The 21,056-nt window shown below is 46.7% G+C and overlaps 1 protein-coding gene across 3 annotated transcripts in view; it reads left to right on the top strand.

Annotated features, from left to right (window-relative positions):
* Window positions 1-549: 549 nt before the first annotated feature.
* Window positions 550-21,056, top strand: part of YOD1 (YOD1 deubiquitinase) — a 33,132-nt gene continuing 12,625 nt past the window's right edge. The window contains exon 1 of one of the 3 annotated variants that reach the window (XM_068104869.2): window positions 550-626. Coding sequence is in view for 1 of the 3 variants with exons in the window: in XM_068104864.2 (XP_067960965.1) it covers window positions 788-801 (14 nt within the window). In the remaining 2 variants the exon portion in view is untranslated. Of the gene's footprint in view, window positions 802-5,373; window positions 5,397-21,056 lie in introns of those variants that run through there. The other 2 variants (XM_068104864.2, XM_068104876.2) reach the window with 2 other exon arrangements.

Consider the following 21,056-nt stretch of genomic DNA (forward strand, 5'->3'; position numbering starts at 1 on the left):
CCCACCAGCTCCCACACTTGGTGTTGCCCCCCCAGCTCCCACACTTGGTATCGCCCACCAGCTCCCACACTTGGTGTTGCCCCCCAGGCCCCAGCTCCCACACTTGGTATCACCCACCAGCTCCTACACTTGGTATCCTCCACCAGCTCCCACACTTGGTGTTGCCCCCCAGCTCCCACACTTGGTATCGCCCACATCCAGGGTGGTAATATTTTGTGTTTATTGCAAGGCGATTGCGTCCTTTCCGCACACATATGGGTTCGTTTTAAAAGATTACGAACCAGTGCGGACACAGTGAAGTTATTTTCATTTGAAAAAGCGATTTCTCCAGACCCGGAAATGTATGGAATACCATCCCAGCTAATTGAGGTTGATCCACACCCCAATAATATGAACCTAATAAATTCCTTAAAAAAAAAAATGGAATTAGATCTATGACAGTACAAAATGTAAGGAACTTTACAAAAAAATTCTGTATTTTTGGAAACGTCGATCAAATTATCTTCACCGTTGAAAGACGTCATCACGTACTCTTCGTATAGTGACGTCGGAGCGAGGGATCGGCCGTCGGCATCCCATTGGTCGTTACGATTTCGCCTGCGTGAAAGCATCGGCAGCAATACATGGTACGTGCCGCGTCGTGCGTGGAGCGGAGTCGTGCTCTACCTATCCGTGCTCGGTAGATGAGGGAGCGATCTGAACGTGCTTTCAGTGCGGGGTGAGAGACTCCTCGGGTGCGACCCCTCGAGGAGTCTCGTGCAGTGTCCCTCTGGTGCTTAACGGGACAATGCCTTGGGGCAGGTATTGCCATTGGTGGTGTGCGCATCTGATGTTGATGGGGTGTGCTGTGTGGTGCATACCTGCCATTCGTAGCGGTACATACGGCATTGGGTGGCACACGTGTGTCAGTTGTGTATGGTGTGCATGCGGCATTGGGTGGCATACGTGTGTCCATTGCGTACCCACATGGCAGAGATGGTGTGCATGCGGCATTGCCATTGGGTGGCATGTGTTGTCAATTGTGTACCCACATGGCAGAGATGGTGTGCATGCGGCATTGGGTGGCATACGTGTGTCCATTGTGTACCCACATGGCAGAGATGGTGTGCATGCGGCATTGGGTGGCATACGTGTGTCAATTGTGTACCCACATGGCAGAGATGGTGTGCATGCGGCATTGCCATTGGGTGGCATGTGTTGTCAATTGTGTACCCACATGGCAGAGATGGTGTGCATGCGGCATTGGGTGGCATGTGTTGTCAATGCCATGGTGTTCGGGTTGGGTGGTCCAGAATAATATGAGAAAAAAATTGTGACAACTTTTTAATGTTCTCACCATCCATAATTGTTCCTTTCATCATAAAAACACTTTATGAGAAGTTTAAGGGATCTATTTTAATATTTAGAGGTAGCTCAACTAACTTGAAATTTCAGTATATATAGTCTATCTATACACTGTACAGGTGAAATTGGTATATAACGCACTACACAAATTACACGTACAGTACATACAAATTCTAAACACATCTACCAGCTGGTTATTCAGTCTTTTCCGTTGCTGTCAGAGAATGTTTTCCTGTGTTTCTGCACAACCTGCAGCAGGAACTGAAGTTGATCTTCATCATGTGTCAGCAGTCCACTGAACTCCTGAATTAGTGCAACTCCTCGTTCCGCATGGTCATTTACCACTTTCATGGCCTTCACAGTCTCACACGCTGCTTTAAAATCATCTCGGTCTTCCCAAGTCTCTGGGTCTGCTTCCAGAAAACTGTCAGGAAGGTCCATCTTTTCAAAAAGCATGCAGGATTTCTGTGTAACAAAGTCTTTCAAACCACTTGCCTGAATATTTCCGAGATCAACTTGGATGCGCTTCAGAGGATCTTCTTGTCCTTCATTCTCCAGTGCGAGGATCATTTGTTGTTTCACTGCTGCAGGAACATTCTTGTCAAAAAATGCAAGACCAATCTGGTCCTCTGATAAGTAACACAGATGGCCTGCTAGTTTCATGGTTGCTGCCTTTGAATTTGCTTGGTTTACATCTTTGTACTGCACCAGACATCTTAGAAGAAGCAAATCAGTTTGGGGCAGAAGGGGCACCTTCATTTGGGCCTTCGTTTTGGAGGACCTTCGTTTGGGGCACCTTCATAAGTATCTTGTATCCAAGGAAACCATCCCAAAAGTGTCAGTGATCTTGATCAGCAACAGACTTCTTCTAACTTGTCCTGGTCAGAGGTAGGTGATTTTATGGAAGGCCAAAATGTTTTTAAAAAAGTCAAATTTTTGAGCCTCGTCCTGGAGGTGGGGTTGCTATCTTTATAAAAAAAACTCTCTTCCTCACTCGCCCTGCACTGCCCTCTCTCCACCTCACCCCCAGGAATACCTTTGGCTGCGGCTTCCCCTTCGCTCCCACCTTTTGTTCATATGTGTGTTGTACCGTCCACCAAACGGTGATGACTCCATCTACATCTCGCTGTCTGATAATATGGACCAACTTCTATCTACCCATCCCAACTCTCTCTTCCTCATATGTGGTGATTTCAATTGTCACCATGCCAGTTGGCTGGGTGTGGGTACCTCTCTCACCAGCCATGGCTCTTCAGCAAAGGACTTCGACTCACTGGGACTGACACAATCTGTCAATTTCTCGACCCGGATCTCAGTCAACGGAGCATCTTCTCTTCTGGACTTGGTTATGACTAACTTCCCTGAAAATGTCTGCTGCTCTTCTTCTGCTCCAATCGGCTCATCTGATCATGTGCTTGTTAAAGTGGACATCTCTCTGACCATTCTCAGAGAGCCTCCTCAGCGTCGACGAGTCTGGCATTTCACTCAGGCCAACTGGCACAGTCTTCAAGCAGCCATCAATCATCTGGACTGGTCTCCCATCTCTACCGCCTCTGACATCAACTCATCCTGGGAATTCTTCCAAAGTAAATTGCTCTCTCTCATGCACAGATTTATCCCATCTCGTCTTCAGTTGTCATACCCTTCCTCCCGTCCATGGTACACGGAATCTTGTGGTGAGGCTGTTGCCCAGAAACAACTTGCTTTCGTCTCCTGGAAAGCAAATCCAACGGAAGGGAAATCTCATTTCCTTTCACAAAGCCCGAAACAAGTGTGTCCACCCTCAGGAGAGCCAGGAAACAATATCTCTCCGCTCTCAAGACCGAACTCTCTTATCTGTCTCCTTCTTCCAAATCCTGGTGGCATCTGGTCAAATCTGTTTCTGGTGTTTGTTCCCCCTCCATCCCCTCCCTCAACTCAAATGGCTACATGGCTGACTCCGCATGTGAAAAAGCTGAATGCCTCAACTCTGTGTTTGCCTCTAAATCTTGTGTCCCAAACCCATCCCTCTCTGTACCCACCGTACCCAGTCGTACCCAGCTGCTCCTGGACTCTGTGTCATTTCCTCCTGACAAGGTGGAAAAGTTTCTGTCAACCCTCAACTCTGATTCTGCAACTGGACCTGATGGCATCAGCCCACGGGTCCTAAAATCCTGTTCTTCCGCTCTTTCACTCCCTCTCTCTGTTCTCTTCACCCTCTCTTTTGCTCAAGGTCATCTGCCATCTGCTTGGAAATCCTGGTCTCTTTTCCTGGCTTGGAAATCCTGGAACATCTCTTTCTGTTCTTTCTGTTCTCACACTCTTACTATGTCTCTCCGAAAAGATCGACTGGACAACCCTCCCATCTACTTTCTCAACAATCCTCTCCAAGAAGTTCTGTCGCTCAAGATTTTGGGTCTCACTATCTGCCATGATCTTTCTTGGGAAAACCACATTTCCAAGCTGGCCTCCAAAGCCAGTCGCCGACTGGGCATCCTCCGTCGTGCGAAGTCCTTCCTCGGCACACCTGAGCTCCTCACCACATACAAGGCTTTCATCCGCAGCTCAATGGAATACTGTTCTCCCCTATGGGCCGGTGCTCCTGCCTCACACCTAGCTCGGCTTCACGCTGTTGAAACCAAAGCTTTCAGAATTATTGGAATCTCCCGCGATGAAGCTATCTCTGAGGGCCTTTCACTCACTCACCGCAGGCAGGTAGGTGGTCTTTCTGTCTTCTACCGACTCCTCTCCGGCCTTGCACCCCCAGCTCTCTCTGTGCTCTGTCCCCCAAATATTCCTACAGGTCGCACAAGATCTGCCAGCAACCCTCTGATGGTTAAACTGCCGAAATCTCGGCTCTCCGCTCACCTTCACTCTTTCATTCCTCTTTTCTCCCGCCTCTGGAACAAACTCCCTCACTCCCTTCAATCCCACTCCTCCCTCCAGGTCTTTAAAACAGCTGTTCACCACCATCTCTTATCTTCCCCCATCCAAAACCTTGATCTTTTCTACCCCCGCTAATTCACCCCAGATCCACCTTGTTTGAAATTCCAACTTCTTTCCTGGAAGTCCTGGCAGTGTCCATATATTTTATACCTCTCCCACTGCCCCCTTCCCACGCCCCCCCCCCCCAAAGCCCTCGCCCTCTCTCAGATCTCTCGATGTCTCCATGTCTCTCGGTCCCTGCTCTCAAATGTTGTGTTTGTGTTCTTCCCCCTCTCTCCCCATCTTGTCTACCGCTCCCTATGTTATATGTTTTATGTGTCGGTTTGTCTTTCTGTGTGATTAATGTTCGCTCTTTCACGAGCCTCGATCTTGTATACAAAAAAAAAAAAAAAATCTGTCGGAAAGTTGAAGCTCAACCGAAGGTGGACATTGCAACATGACAATGACCCTAAACATACCAGTAAATCCACCAAGGAATGGCTGAAAAGAAAGAAATGGAGGGTTCTGGAATGGCCAAGTCAAAGCCCAGATCTAAATCCCATCGAGATGTTGTGGGGGGATTTGAAACGAGATGTGCATGCTGTGCAACAACCTCTTGTTGAATAAGTTATTGCAAAGTCAATTTTTCATTGTTTATTGTTCAATTGGATCACCATTATCTATAGATACTGTTTAAATGAAGATCAAATATTGATATGTCCACATATCATATGTTAAAAATATAAAAAATCATTTCATGGGGTGTACTTACTTTTTCCACATGCGGAATTTGCATTCATGTTTATTTAAATTATACAATGGACTACAAAATGTAAATGTTTCATGATATTTGTTATATTATATCACCTTTATCTATCAATATTGTTGAAATATGTTGAAAAATTCAAAACTTTACATGGGGTGTACTTACTTTTTCACCTGACTGTATAACCACGCCCTGGGTACGTGTGATTGGTTGGTGTGGAAGGCGCGAACCTTCAGCCAATCAGCGCGGAAGGCGCCAATCCAGGACTGAGAAGGAGGTTGTTCATTGGAGGGAGGGGTGCCGGTGGTGGGAGAAGGTTCGAGAGACCAAGAAGATACGAGGCTCTGGTTGGGGCAGAGAAAGGATTGACGTCACACGCCAGGTGACAAAAGGACTCGCTCGATGACATTGTCTGTCTCTCTCTCTTTCTCTCTTTCTCTCTTTCTCTCTTTCTCTCTTTCTCCGCTGGACCCTTCGTGCTTCGCCTTTGGAGATCTATTGGTTCCTCTTCCCTGTGTGGTCGTTGGCATCTTCCCTGAGTCTTCGTGGTGCTTTTGGTTTGTCGTGGTGCTTGGTGCTCTTGGTGTTTGGAGCGAGGCGTGGTGCTCCGAGCGAACAGGACCTCGTGTGTGACCGACGATGAGCTTTGAGCAGGGGCGTGCCGCTGAGCGGGTCGCTCGGGGCCTGGCGGAGCACGCGAGCGAGGCGGACTGAGGGGGCCGCGTTGGACGACGGACGCACCACTGCAGACAGATCAGCACGCACCACATCTCACAGAACACCACACGACGATTTCTTTGTTTCATTCATTCCTCTGTCCTGTTGTTAAGTCTGGTGCGGGGATGTCCCGATTTAGGACATTTATTTATCATCGCGTTTCCCTGTTCCGATCTTTATTTCGAATAAACCCTTGTATTATTTTCCATTTCTTTTTAAACCCGTTCTCGTTTGAGTTAATCACTTTCCATGTTGAAGACGCTGGTGCGCGAGCCGGGAGGTAAGTGCTTCCACTTCTTCCTCTTCCCTCCTTCCTCCTGCGTAGCATTGTCGAATCAGTATTTGATCGTCGCCTCAAGTAAAGCCGTTCGGTCCTCCGCGGTCCTACGGTGTTAACCGAAGGGATCGCGCAACAATACATATACACATCTATAAATCTACAGCAATGATGATGTATAACATAAAGCATGTGGTTGTTTCTACTTTTCAAACTCCAGGCCCACAATAATGTTTTAACACAATGTTAACCATTGATGGACTAAATACAAAGTCACACTGAAGAAGTTTACATCCAATTTACGGCAATTGTACTCGTACATCACGCCCCTAAGTGAACAATGTATAACCCTCAAAATAATGTATTATGTCTATAATCATGATAGGTATGCACTATCCTGCGCATGTGCCCTGTGATTTTAATACTGTCGTATTGTTCATGTTCATGAAACATTTTGAATTTGTTTTGTTTCATCCATTACGATGGTATCAACTGTGTGTGAACCGTTTTCACATTGTGCACCACACTTGTGATGAATCATACTAAAATACGCCATTTGTGTCTGTCCGTCTGTCTGATGAATTTTTGTCGCCAATACATTCCGTCGTTTCTTATCAAATCTCAACCAAACTTGACAGGATGACCAAAGATTACATAATGAAGGTTGAAGTGCATTAATTCCCCCCCACCCCTCCCCAAGGGGGTTTTCTCCCCCGAGCGGGTTTTCCCTGCTATTGCCGTAAATGGGTTGTGTGTTGAGGTGTATATAAATGTTAAATTAGCTTTATCGTGGCATTTTTCCAAATAAGAAGATTTATCGTGGCGTTTTTCCAAAGATGCTTTGAATAACAAAATTAATGACAATTGCAAATTGTTAATGTTATTACAAAACAATATTAATACAAATAATGTCCCACTTCCCCAAGGCGTTTTTCCTGCAATGATAATGTGTAGAAATAGCTTTTAGTTACAATGGCGTTTCTGTGGGAGCAACGGCTTCTACAGGAAGTAAAAAATATTATAAACCACAAATACACATGCTTACCTTTTTAAACAGTCGCTAATGCTCTTTATAACACTAAATGAAGAAATTTGGAGGAATTCTGACATCCGTAAAGGAAGGTTTACTTGCAGAACTGAGCGAAGATCTACTGTACTCTATATAACCCACAAATGTTGGGTTAATAACATGGCCCTGTCTGCCGCTATCATGGCATTTCTTGTGGCAAACCTTTGAAACTCGCTGCCGTTGTTTATCACGAAACAAACTGAAAGGGAGAAGCTCAGGTTGTGCTCCTTTCCCAAGCAGCTAGCTAGCGCTTGCCAAGCCAGCCGTTCCTTAACGGTTTTGAATGGAGTGCTTGCTCGAATGCTTAAACCACTTGGCGATCTCTCCACAAGAAACTTGGTAAATGAACACACACCCAATGTTCTTGAGACCTGACCATAGATACACTGCAATCTATATACCCCAAAGAGGAATTACCCTTTTTCCGCTCCCGTAGTGAGCGGGTGTACTAATACTATAAATAAGCAATGCCTCCCTGGGCCCAGCTACTTTATGTACAGAAGCATTGTTCGCTCCTACAAGAGCATCTTGTATAAATCGGCAGATCTGAAGGTGCTGGTGCCTTGTCGGTGATGATGGCTACACCTGAGCCAGCCTCTACTTTGTATCCATATTCCTCCATAGGTATACTGCCATGTACTGTTCCTGTGAACTTTCCTGTCAAAATCTGATGCACTTGAGCTATGGTGGTTGACAAGTGATAATGGAAGGGGGTAAAAAAGGAATTATAATTAACAAACTACCGTATATACAACAACAACATGCATTTTAAGGCCATTTTCCCTGCTAGAGCGGGGGTTAGCCTTGCGGTCCCCATGACAATCTTCTCCATTTTGCCCTATTTTCTGCATCTCTCCTTGTTAACCCCCTTGCCCGCATTTCTTCTTCCACCATCTTTAGCCAAGTCTTTCTCGGTCTTCCCCGTCCTCTACTTCCTTCTACATTAATTTCCATCACTCTTCTCAACCAGTCACTTTCATCCTTCCTCAACACATGACCAAACCATCTCAACCTGTTCCTCTTCACAGCATCAATCACAGGCAATATTCCCATCATCTTTCGCAATTCATCATTTGTCTTCCTCTCTCTCAACGATACTCCGCACATCCATCGAACCATTCGCATTTCCACCCTTTCCAGCCTTCGTTGCTGCTCTATGTTCATTACCAATGTCTCACTCCCATAAATCATAACACTTCTCACAAATGCAGCATACACCTTTCCCTTCAGCTTCAATGACATTCCCCTCCTCCTCAGCACGCCACTCAGTTCCCGAAACTTCTTCCATGCACATCTCACTCGAGCAACGGTTGCCGAGTCTGATCCACCTTCTCCATTCAGCATGTCTCTGAGGTAGCAAAATGTTTTTTCACACCTTCCAGCTTCACGCCGTCTCCAAGATCCAACTCAACATTTCCTCCATCTGCAGCTCCCTCTGTGCACACCTTACATTTGAATGTAGCTGCCACACTGGTAAATGACCCTCTCAGACCACTACATTTTTGATGAACCCACTCAGCGCACATTGTACATTGAATGGAGTTCACTCCGACACCCTTCCTGCACACAGCACACGGCCACTTCCCAGTTCTTTCCACCTCACCACATGCTTTACCACTTGCCATCACCTTCGTCTTTCCGATATTCACCTTCAGACCTTTTGTCTCCATACATTCCTTCCACTTGTTCATCTTTTCCTTCAGTCCATCCATACTTTCCGCAATCAACACCAGATCATCTGCATACAACAACTCCCATGGTAAACCCTCCTTTACGTTCTGCGCCAGCACCTCCATCACAGCTACAAATAGTAGTGGACTTAGTACCGACCCCTGATGCACTCCCACCTTCACCTCAAACTCACCACTGTTCCCATCCTTCGTCCTTACAGCTGTGCGCGCTCTTTTGTACATTGCCATCACTACTCTGATCAACCATTCCTCCACTCCTAACTTCCTCAATGCCCATGTCAATACTTTGCGTGGAACCCTATCGAATGCTTTCTCCAGATCAACAAACCCAAAAAACAACTTCTGCCTCCTCTCCATGTACACTCTCCTGCAACTGCCTCACAATGAAAAGCGCATCTATCGTTCCTCTTCCTGGCATAAATCCAAACTGCATTTCGTTGATCTTCACTTTCTTCCTTATCCTCCTCTCCAACACCCTTTCCAATACCTTCATTCCATGCTCCAATAACTTTATCGCTCGGTACGAGCCACACTCCAGAGGGTCACCTTTCCCCTTGTATAGAGGGACGAGGGTACTCAGTTCCCAATCCACTGGAATGCGGCCTTCTTTCACCACCAGATTACAGATCTCTGTCATTCTCTTCACAGCCCAACTTCCTGCTGCCTTCAACATATCTCCCACAACTCCCGTCGGCCCTCCCGCTTTTCCACTCTTCATTGCTTTTATCGCTTCCTCAACTTCCTTCTCAGTTATCTTCTCTGCCGGTCCTAAAACTGGGTTACTCTCTATGTTGCCATCCCATTCATTCTCTGTATTCAACAGCATTTCCATATATCTTTTCCATCTTCCTGTAATTCCATCTGGGTCGACAACGATTTGTCCCACTTCATCCTTCAAGCAACTCACCCCCATCACATCACACCTCTCTTTCGCTATGTGTTTTGCAATCCTGAATACTGCTTTCTGACCCTCTTCCGAATCCAAGCGTTCTCCGAACATTTTCCTACATGCCTCCTGCGCCTTTGCTATCTCTTTCTTTGCAGCCTTCCTGGCTGCCTTATAACTTTCATGCTCTGCTGTTTTTGCTCCCGTACCCTTCGCCTTCTGCCACTCCTTGAACTTCTTCCTCTTCTCGTCAATCCTCTTTCCAACTTCATCATCCCACCACCATGTTTCCGAGTGCCTCGGTGGTCCTTTTGTCCATCCACATACCTCACCAACGGCTCCCAACAGACTAGCTTTCATTGACATCCAACCACTTTCAAGCGCAACCACATCATCCTCTACCCTACTCAGCCTCTCTTTTAATGCCTCCCTTACTGTCACCTCTTTCAACCTCCACACCTTCATTCTTGGTTGGTACTTCACCCGCCGAGCTCTCCTCGCACCTTTCACCCTTATGTCGCAGACAACCAAGTGGTGCTGTGAAACAGCCTCCTCCCCCGCGATCACCTTTGTGTCCCGGAGGTGCCCCCTATCTCGCCTACGCACCATCAGGTAGTCAACGGTTGTCGTCGACCCACCTGACGTGTATGTAACAAGCTTATTATCCTCTTTCTGGAACTGAGTATTACAAATCAACAAATCAGCTCCATCAGCACACTCTAAAATCCTTTCACCTTTTCCATTTCTCACACCATATCTGTAACCCCCATGAACTCCCTCAAAACCATCCATACTCCTTCCCACATGTCCATTCAGGTCTCCTCCCACCACAACAACTTCCTCATCTTTCACGTTTTCCATCAGCTTCTCTATCGCACACCAGAACTTGTTCTTCTCTTCATTGCGTCGACCAACCTGCGAAGCATATCCCGAGATGACGTTCACCAAGAGCTTTCCAATCATCATTTTCACCATCATCAACCTATCACTCACTCTAGTCACACTCACCACACTGTCTACAAACTCCTCAGAAAACAGGACACCAACACCATTCACGCCCTCCGGGCACCCTTGCCACACAAACTTGTATTTCTGTTCCTGCCTACCCTTCACCATTCTCACACCACTTCCCTTCCATCTCGTCTCTTGCACACAACATATGTCCACTCTTCTTCTGACCAATACTTCCACCACTTCTCCTGATCTCCCTGTCATTGTCCCTACATTCCATGTCCCAAACCTCAGAAACCGATCTCCACTTCGGGCTGCACCCTGCCCATATGTACTTGTAATTGTCATGGTTCTGTTTTTGAGGCAATGTTTTTATGGCCAGATGCCCTTCCTGACGCCAACCCTCTTAGTAGTCTCTTACGACACGCAGGGATACGGTGTACCTATTCTGACCAGGGTACACACTGGGAAACGTTTAAAACATGGAAATTTGGGGGGGGGGGGGGCGGCGTCAGCATCACGACTGCGGTTTAAACATATTCCAACAATATCCAAACAGAACCATGAAAACCATGAAAAACAATCTGGGAAACTATCTGGGAAAAGTCTCCAAGCGAGAACGTGGATTTGAGAAAGAAGGAGCAGAGGCGGAAGAAAAACGAGATACAGGGGGCGGGGCACAAGTCGAGACGAGGAGGAGAGCGTACAAGCACGTGTCCGGGAGGAGAGAAAGAATCAATATAGAATTCTTTGTCTAGGGGGGTGAGGTGAAGGGGAGAAAATAAAATAAAAAAACAAGCAATACAGCGAAGGAAATAACCCAAATCGACAAAACACCGACGGGGGGAGGGAAGCCCCAAGAAAACGATTAACTACACACAAGTTTGTCCGAATTACAAACCAATACCAACCAGAAACGCACAATAACACGTACACAGCAAAATAACCAGTGGAAATTTGACAAAGACAAGAATGGGAAAACACTTAAACTTCGATGCCGTGGAGAGCTCGAAGTACGCTTCACTCGCCCGAGGAACCGGAAGTCGGGAAGTCCTATATACCGGTGTATAATACGCACCTGTGTATAGTACGCACCCCCAACTTCCACCCTCAAAAAAAACAAAAACATTCATTTTCAGATTACAGTGGCGTGAATCTTACAGTAGCCACTCACCCTTCACTGCGATGCTGGTCCCTTTTAGAATGTCGAAGGTTAGAGGGGTCTGGTCGGCATTTCCGATCCTGCTGAGCGGGTAGTTGTGCTCCTGGCGAAGCTTGATTATGAATGCCTGGAAGCGTGTCGTTTTGTCGGCCATATTGTCGGGAAGATGCTGTGCGATGTGCGTGCGGCGTCGTGCCGACATTATGGCGTTACATAAATCTGTCGGCCCACGATGTTCTGGCCATGAAGTCTTCAATGTCTCCGTCCAAAGCGAAGCTCCTTGCCTGCAGCCTGAGAGCAAGTGTGGAGATGGCGTGACCCTCTGCCCTCTTCTCCTGAACTCAGGCGATGACACGCTCCTCCAGCTGAGGCCACTTCGCCAATTTTCCCCTATTCGCCTTATTCTTCCTCGGCATATCCTCTATGGAAGCCTTTGTTATTCGCCAGCGCCAGATGACAGACTCATTCATGCCGTGATTCCTCCCAGCTTCTCGGTTCCCAAACTCTTCTGCAGACTGGCAGACGGAGAGTTTGAATGCTGAAGTGTACGACTGCCTTGACATCTTGATCTTCTCTTCTCTGGAACCGGATAGAACGTATGAAGACGTTTCAGTCCGAGCTGACATTTATGGTAATCTGCCCTATAATTTCGGATTGCTACACAATTGCAGTCATAAAATAAAAGACCTTCAAAATAAAAGACCGATGTGGCTTTTCAGAGCGGGAAAAGCCGTTCTATTCACATTCCGGAAGCGGTGTTGCTTTGAGCGGCAAATCCATAGAAAGCACGTAATGGTACAAACCCCGCTTGCCATCCGGGGCGAACGAGCAGCAATGTCGGCGCAATTGTGCTTGACGCAACGGAGAAAACGTGCAACCGAGATCGCTTTTCGTAAAATACTTTTTTTCGTAAATGTATTGGAAAATTGACTTGTTTTGAAGCCGAGTTTTTTTCTATCCCCGTGTATAGTACGCACCCCCAACTTTTGACTTTTTTTTTCGATAAAAAAGTGCGTCTTATACATGGTATATACAGTAATTAATAACTTAAACACTGTTGGATTAAATCATAACACTGGTAAATTTTTGGAACAAAATGCTTTATAATGTGTCCATATGATCATTAAAATCAAGTGTCGACATATTTATACAAACATACTCGAAAATATTACATAAAATTTTGCATATTTTTAATAAAATAATTACATTTTAAAAAGACATGTGTTCCAGTGATGAGTAACAGTTGTTGGTTCACGAGTTATCAAGTGACCACTATATTCGTCATGTATGTGTGTCTGTCTGTGTGTGTGTGTCTGTCTGTCCGCAGCATAACTACCCGATGATATCATTGATGAAACTTGGGTGGGAGGTTGATATCATAGTCTAGTTGTGTCCTGCCAAGAGTGGGCGTATTGCGCCCATTGTTGGCAGAGCCACGCCCGAAAAAGATGTCTTTTTAGGCCTTTGGGGGTAATCAAGTTCAAGCTGAATCTTCTCCGAGGGGTTTGGCGGAATCTCACAGTGGTTTCGATATTTGGTTAGGCCAATGTCATGTGTCGGGCCCCACGGAGCTCGATTTTTCATGTTTTTTTTCTTCTTCATTTTCCCCCATTTATTTATTTATTTATTTATTTATTTTATTTCATTTTTCACCGAATTTTCGGTATTGTGCAGCTAACTAACCTCATAACTGATTATACATTATTTTCTATCATTTCAAGGTCAGTAATCTTCGGTTTGACATTTCCAGGCTTGGCCTGTCTGGGCCTGTTTCGGTTATAGTCCGTCCTTTGTCATTGAATACCGCTCGCTCGTGAACCATCGTCGTCTCCTGACTTGTTTATTTTATATTTATCAGAAAGTATTCACGACATTTTATACCATAAATAAGAGTATTTGTGAATCATTATCATGTACACCTGAAAAAAAAAAAAAAAAAAAAAAAAGATTTATCATGTACACCTGGAAACACATTATTTACAGGTTTGTCACAGGTCAAGAAAGTATTCACATTTATACCATAAATAAGAGTATTTGTGAATTATTATCACTAGCAACGGTACCCGCCCTACGGGTGGGGCTTCAATTGGGAGGCCCAAATGAAAAGGTAAAATATCAGAAATTGAAGGCTTTTTTATTTCAAACGATTCATATAAACATCCGTTAAATCATATCACACGCAAATCATCAAAATCTAAACAGTATCTTACTATAATTCACCAAATGTCCTACATTCCACACATCCACACAATCACGCGTATGGATGTTACGTGTGTGCCGTGCACGTGCCGTGTGTGTGGATGCTACGCACGGGTGGGAGGCCAGAAGCAAACAGGCAATGCAGATACGGCGAATGCTAAAGCATGAAACCAATAAATTCCACATTCCTGTAGCACCTTCAGTCGCACGCCAGACATGGACAGCAAGTTCGTGAAGGACTTCCATGAAAAACGTACCCGTTCGCCAGCAAACGGGTACGTTCACGTATGGAAACCGATCGTGGGTCCATGGCGAATCTGCATATGGCTATCCGCGAAGTTCACGTTCAGAAAGTAGAAACCATCACGGCAGTCGTCATTCACTTGAACTCGATATGTATTTTTTCATTCCAAACAACATAACTCCAATTAATCACAAAATAAACTTTTAACAACATTGTTAATGTTTCCTTCATTGTAAAAACTTCCAAATCAACAGTTAAAAGGATTTTGAGCCGTTCGGTGTTATGGCCTTGGCAAGATCGATGGAGACAGCGATCTGTTAGCGTATTCACTGCACAAATAGCTATGTGGAATTCTCTCATGTTGAGTTTAAACGTCGTTTGAACTTTGGCCAAGGTCATTATTTACTTTTAATGATGTTTATATACTGTTACGGACACGACTTATTAAGATGTTATGCTGGGCCGAGCGGAATGGCCGCCGTGTTCGCACAAGTTACCCGATTATACTCGAACGTTGGCCGAATCGCGCTACGCTAGATCAATGAAGGAAAGGACACAACGGCTGGGTTAAATGACACGACACCAGGGGTACAGTTCTCAAGACCTCCGGAGGAGGTTATAATATGGGGTATGCAGAACGTTTAGATTACACGGCACAAGAGGTACAGCACAGAAAGGTGGGCACTTATACACGGTCTTATCTTATTCCCGACAGACCACAGACAAACGGGACAAGACTGACTCACACAGGGATTGATGGCAGGGGAGGGCAGGTAGTCGATGGCTCAAGGTGCACCTTGGCTCAGGGGCAGAATCGACTCGGTCCGGTCCAGAGATGCGGGAGGTATCTTTGCGCTGGAGGTGGCGTCCGTTCTCCTTCGTAGCTGAGGCGCATCTTACGTCACCTCCGGTAAGTGGCTGCGTATATCCAGCGGGGAGTGACACGCCCTCGGCTCGTTAGCTCCGCCCCAGATGGAATCGGTCCGCCGCTTCTTATTGGGTGCGGGGGGGTTACCGGGCTCCGCCCTTGACGAGGAGCTGACAGTCAGCCCCTGTGTGGTAACCCCGTCGGAGCACATGGGCAATGGCGGCTAACCAAGCCGGAGTGAGGACGCACACTCCCCGCGCCGCGGCCGCGCCGCCCCCGCTGTTGTTGTAGTTGTTGTTGTTGTTGTTGTAGTTCCATGAGGAGGAGATGCGGGGAGGTATTGGGAGGTCCTAAACTCACTACTGGTGCCATACAATCACATTCTGGTGCAACGAAGAGTCAGAATTAATGGAAACGAGTCCTTAACTGACATAGACTAAGAATAACTAGCAAGATGTCCTATAGTTGTCTACGTGAGATGCGGTGAACCTGGGCACGACATTTAATGGGGGAAAAAGGGGAAGGTCGGGGCTACAGAGTGTTGTTTACAGACAATGGGACTAGGGAATGGGGGATTGGGGATAGTTGGGGAGTATTGGGGAAATAGGGGAATATTTACAAGCGGATATGGATGGAGGCCAAATCCCATATCCGCAACAATACGAATGATGTTTAACGATGTTTAAATTGGTTTTGGGTCGTCCTTTCCGCATATCTCGTGGGATTGTAAGTTCAAGGTTCGTGGGATTGTAAGTATGTAAGATTGTTGTTGTCTGAGTTCGATCCGTGCAGCTGTGCAGCAATCGGTGCAGTCGTTTGTGCGCGCGCCCGGGAAAACAACATCGTTACAATGAGAACAATGAACGTTATGCGAACGCGAATGTTATGCGGGAGTCAAAACTTGAGAATGCTGGAGACCAAAGCTGAAATTGGGAAAACTAAATAGCCTATTTTACTCCCAGGGGTCCCAGGATTATCCACCCAAAATATCGTTGCGATCGGTTCAGCAGATTTTACGGTACCTTCAAACAGACGGACAGACATTTGGTGAATTATAGTAAGATGTACTCCTGGAAACATGTTATTTACAGGTTTGTAACAGGTCAATAAAGTATTCACAACATTTTATACCATAAATAAGAGTATTTGTGAATCATTATCATGTACACCTGGAAACATGTTATTTACAGGTTTGTAACAGGTCAATAAAGTATTCACAACATTTTATACCATAAATAAGAGTATTTGTGAATCATTATCATGTACACCTGGAAACATGTTATTTACAGGTTTGTAACAGGTCAATAAAGTATTCACAACATTTTATACCATAAATAAGAGTATTTGGGAATCATTATTGACGCGCGCTGAAAGGGAAGTTTAAAAAAAATATTTCTGCGGTTGTTACTTTCAAAATCGAAGATTTAAAAAAAATATGTATATTGGTTTGTCTTGTGCGTTATTTCTTGGCAAAAAAAATAAAATATTTTTGACATGTATGTTGATCACTCTGGTTTGTGTGTGTGTTTGGGTGTCTGTCCGCTCACTTATACTTGCCTACAGGTCACAATTTTAAACTGATCTTAACGAAACTTCACCAAACGGTAGAGTTCGTGGTCCGACAAAATCTTATATATGTTTGAAATCAAAAGGTCAAAAGGTCAACATAGGCCAAAGGTCAACCACTTTCTTCTATTTTCTAAAATCCTCAATTTTCATCCGATTGACGTGATAGTTGAATAGGATTTTCATATCAGGTAGCTGAATTCAACCACCAACTATTTTTTAGATCAACATAGACCAAAAGGTCAACGTAGGCCTAAGGTCAACCACTTTTTTTCATATTTCTAAAATCCTCATTTTTCATTCGATTGATTTCAAATATGAATAGGATTTGCATATCAGCGAACTGAATTCAAGCAACAACTATTTTTGAGATCAGTATAGGCCAAAGGTCAACAACAACATCAAAAATCCTCAATTTTCATCCAATTCACTTGAAATTTGAATGGGATTTACCTATCAGCTAACTGAATTCAACCACCAACTATTTTTTTGATCAACATAGGTCACAAGGTCAACATAGGCCAAAGGTCAACCAATTTTTTTTTCAAATGTCTAAAATCCTCATTTTTCATTCGATCGACTTAAAATATTGTTGCGAATATGGAATTTGGCCTCCATATCCGCTTGTAAATATTCCCCTATTTTCTCCAATACTCCCCAACTTTCCCCAATCCCCCATTCCCTAGTCCCATTGCATGTAAATAACAATCAGTAGAGCCGACCTTCCCCTTATTCCCCCATTAAATGTCGTGCCCAGGTCCACCGCACCACACGTAGACAACTTTCGGACATCTTCCTAGTTATTCTTAATCTATGTCAGTTAAGGCCTCGTTTCCATTAATTATGACTCTTCGTTGCACCAGAATGTGATTATATGGCATCAGTAGTGAGTTTAGGACCTTTCCCATACCTCCTCCCATCTTCTTCCCCAAACAACAACTACAACAACAATTACAACTACAACTACGACTACAACAACAGAGGGGCGGGGAGTGTGCGTCCTCACACCGGCTCGGTTACCCGCCATGACCATGCGCTCCACGGCGTTACCCCGAAGGGGCTGGCTGTCAGCTCCTCGTCAGGGGCGGAGCCAGTAACCCCCCCACGCACCCAATGAGAAGCAACGTGCCGATTCCATCTGGGGCGGAGCTAATGAGCCGAGGGCGTGTCACTCCCCGCCGGATATACGCGGCCCCGCGCCGGATGTGACGTCAGATGCGCCTCAGCTTGGAGAGAGAAGCCACCGCCACCCCCAGCGCGACGATACCTCCCCGCATCTTTGGACCGGACCGGACCGTACTGTACCCTGCCCCGAGCCCAGGAGGACCTGGAGCCATCGATACCCGCTTTCCTGTCATCAACCCCCGTGTGAGTCAGCCGTTGTCCCGTTTGTCTGTCGTCTGTCCGGGGTTAATATAAGAGTGTGTCTAAGTGCCTGTCTTTCTGTGATTATACCTCTAGCCCCTGTAATCTGACCTGTCCGTACGAATATAATCTCCTCCGGAGGTCTTGAGAATTGAAACATTGGTGTCGTATTGTGTTATTGTAATCCAGCCGGGTGTCTTCTTTTTCTTATTGAGCCAGCATCGCGCGACTAGTCAACGTTCGGGCACAATCGGGTAACTTGTGCAGACGTGGTCATACCATAAAACCGCTCGGTAAATAACATCCAAGCCACGTCTGTAACAATTGGTGTCAGGAGTGGGATTCGAGGCCCGACCAAATTTTGAAAAAAAAAAACGAATAGAGGAAAAAAAAAAAAATTTGGTCAAAATTTGGAGCGGCCGAAATTTGTTTTGTTTTACAAAACCCGAATTTTGAAAGTCGCGCTATGGCGGATCAAGACGGCTGGGGTCCGGTAGGGGAGAGTGAAGCAGGGTCGGTCCAGGACCAAATTGAGACACGTGAGGAGAGCGAAACAGCGGGGGTAGCAAACGCACAAAATGGCGCCTCGCTGGTCACCGCGCCCGCGACCGTAGCAGCGCCGCCGATGGATTGGGGCCTATTTATGGAACAAATAAAGGCGCTCATGGTCCAGACAAGTGAAGACCTGAGGAATGACTTGGGAAACCAAATGGGGGTAATGAGGGACGAAGCGAGGGCTCGGAGTGAGCAATTGGGGGTAATGAGGGACGAAGCGAGGGGTACCGGTGAGAAGTTAGACAATAATTTTGAGGAGTTAGACAAGAAAATTGGGAAGTTAGACAATAATTTTGAGGGGTTAGACAACGGGATAAAAGAGGTGAAACATGGGTTAACGGGGGTAGAAAATAGAATGGCTGCCCAGGAGAATCAGATAGAGGGAGTGAAAAATGGGTTAGAGGGGTTAGAAAACAGTATGGAAGGCAAATTGAGGGACATGAGGGACCAAGCGGAAAGGGAAGTTAAACAAATGGAGCAGCAGATAGAGGGGGTCAGAATGGGGGTAGAAACCAAACTGGATGCTCACAGGGAGGAAATGGAGCAGATGAGGGTGGCATCTGGGCAGGAGATGCAAGTGATGGGAGAGGAGATCAGAAGAGGAGTGAGTGAGGAGGTCGGAGGAGTGCGCGAGGAGGTGAGGCACTGTGAGGAGCACATGGAAAAGGAGGTGAGAAAGGGGACTGTAAAGTTACAAGGGGGCATAGAGGACCTGACGCAGGAGGTGGAACAGCTGACGGAGGGACAAAAAGGACTAACGGAGCAGGTTCAAAGGAACACTGCAGTATTAGGAGGTTTAAAAGCGACACAAAACGACATAAAAAACGACTTAATAGCGACAAAGAGGGAATGTCAGATAGTACGTGAGGGACTGACAACGAGGTTGGACGAGGTGATAGAGGTAATGGAGACGAAGGACCGGCAGGTGAGGACGCACATGGAAACGGTCAAGGTAGCCTTGGAGGACGAGCTTGAGGAGACGTACCGGGGAATAAAAGAGGTGAAGCACAAATTAGAAGAAGTGGAAGAAGGGATGAGCGAAATTAAGAAGCGACGGAGAGGGGATAAGAAAGAAATAAAAGAGGAGATAAAAGAATTGGTCCAAAGTCTGTGTTTGGATCGTGATGATGTGCTCATTAACCGGATGAGGGATTCGCAGGTGATGGAGGAGAAGCGAAGAGGAAGAGGACCCGGTGTAAGTGGTGACCAATATGGTCGTGCGTATGATGCGCCAGGGGATTTAAGAAGCTTGGGGGTCGAGATGGACCCGGGTGTTCGTGAGAGGCCACTGGTGAAGTGTGCGACAGATCTGGTGTGCGAAAAAGGAGGTGTGCGAGGAAGTCCGACTCTGGGGTGTGTGAGGAAAAAGTGCGTGCCAAGGAGTGAGGGTGCTGGCGAGAGTGAGTCGGTCGTAGCGCGTGTGCGAGGGAGCACATGGAAGCGTGGTGCGGTGAGTGTTACAGAGGGTGTGACGGGAGAGTGTGCGCGAGAAAGGTGTGTGACGGACAGGTGCATGAGGAAAGAGTGCGCTGTCAAAGTCAAGGAAGAATGCACACCTGTGGTGAGTGTTACAGAGGGTGTAACGGGAGAGTGTGCGCGAGAAAGGTGTGTGACGGACAGGTGCACGAGGAAAGAGTGCGCTGTCAAGAGTAAGGGTGAGTGCGTTGTCAAGAGTGGTGGTGAGAGTATTGAGAGTGACCAGGAGAGTGAGCTGGTTGTGACAGGTGAGCGAGGATGTACACCTGGGATGGAAGGATGCACACCTGGAATGGTAGAGCGTGAGTGGGAATGCACGCTGGAGTTGGTGGTGAGGCACGTGGTTGGGTGTGCGAATGAGAGCACACCTGTGATTGTCACAGAGGAGGTGACTGAGGAGGGGGCGCGAAGAGGTGTGTTGGTGTGGTGTGCTACCAACGGATGTGTGCCAAAGTGTTCGGTGGTCAGGTGTGTGACCAAGGCTGTGAGTGGAATGGGTGTGCCTGGGTGTGTAAGGAACGGTACAAGGAGCATGGAAACGGCTGGAGGTGTGAGCAAGGAACGGGCTGCGGGGTGTAAGCAAGCAGGTGAAGCATCGACGGTGACCGGGTTAAAGGTTAGGTCGACTTTTAGCCGAAGCGGGCCCTCGGTGCGTGCCGGGTTTCGCGTGCCGCGAGAACCAGCGGGGATCCGAGCCACGGCGGGTTCGAAAGGACCGCCGTGCGCGATCCGTGCTGGGCCTCGCTTTGAACGTCCGTGCTCCACTAGGCGGAGCGGGCGGCCCGATAGAAAGAGTCGTCATGGCGACCACTTTTTGTTGAGGAATTCCGGCAGGTCGAGATCGGGACATTGGATGGTTCCGTGCCGAGAAGGTGCGTGGGATCTCGGGCCGGGTAAACCTCCTTCCCTGCACCGAGTGCCGGACGTATCCAACCGCTGGCACAGAACAACCAGCATTCATGGCTTGGCTTTACGAAGCCTGGCTTTGAACGGGAATTGGCGCACCGAGAGGTATT

Source organism: Myxine glutinosa, chromosome 1 (genome assembly GCF_964187855.1).
Source record: "Myxine glutinosa chromosome 1, kmMyxGlut1.1, whole genome shotgun sequence".
Classification (NCBI taxonomy): domain Eukaryota; kingdom Metazoa; phylum Chordata; class Myxini; order Myxiniformes; family Myxinidae; genus Myxine; species Myxine glutinosa.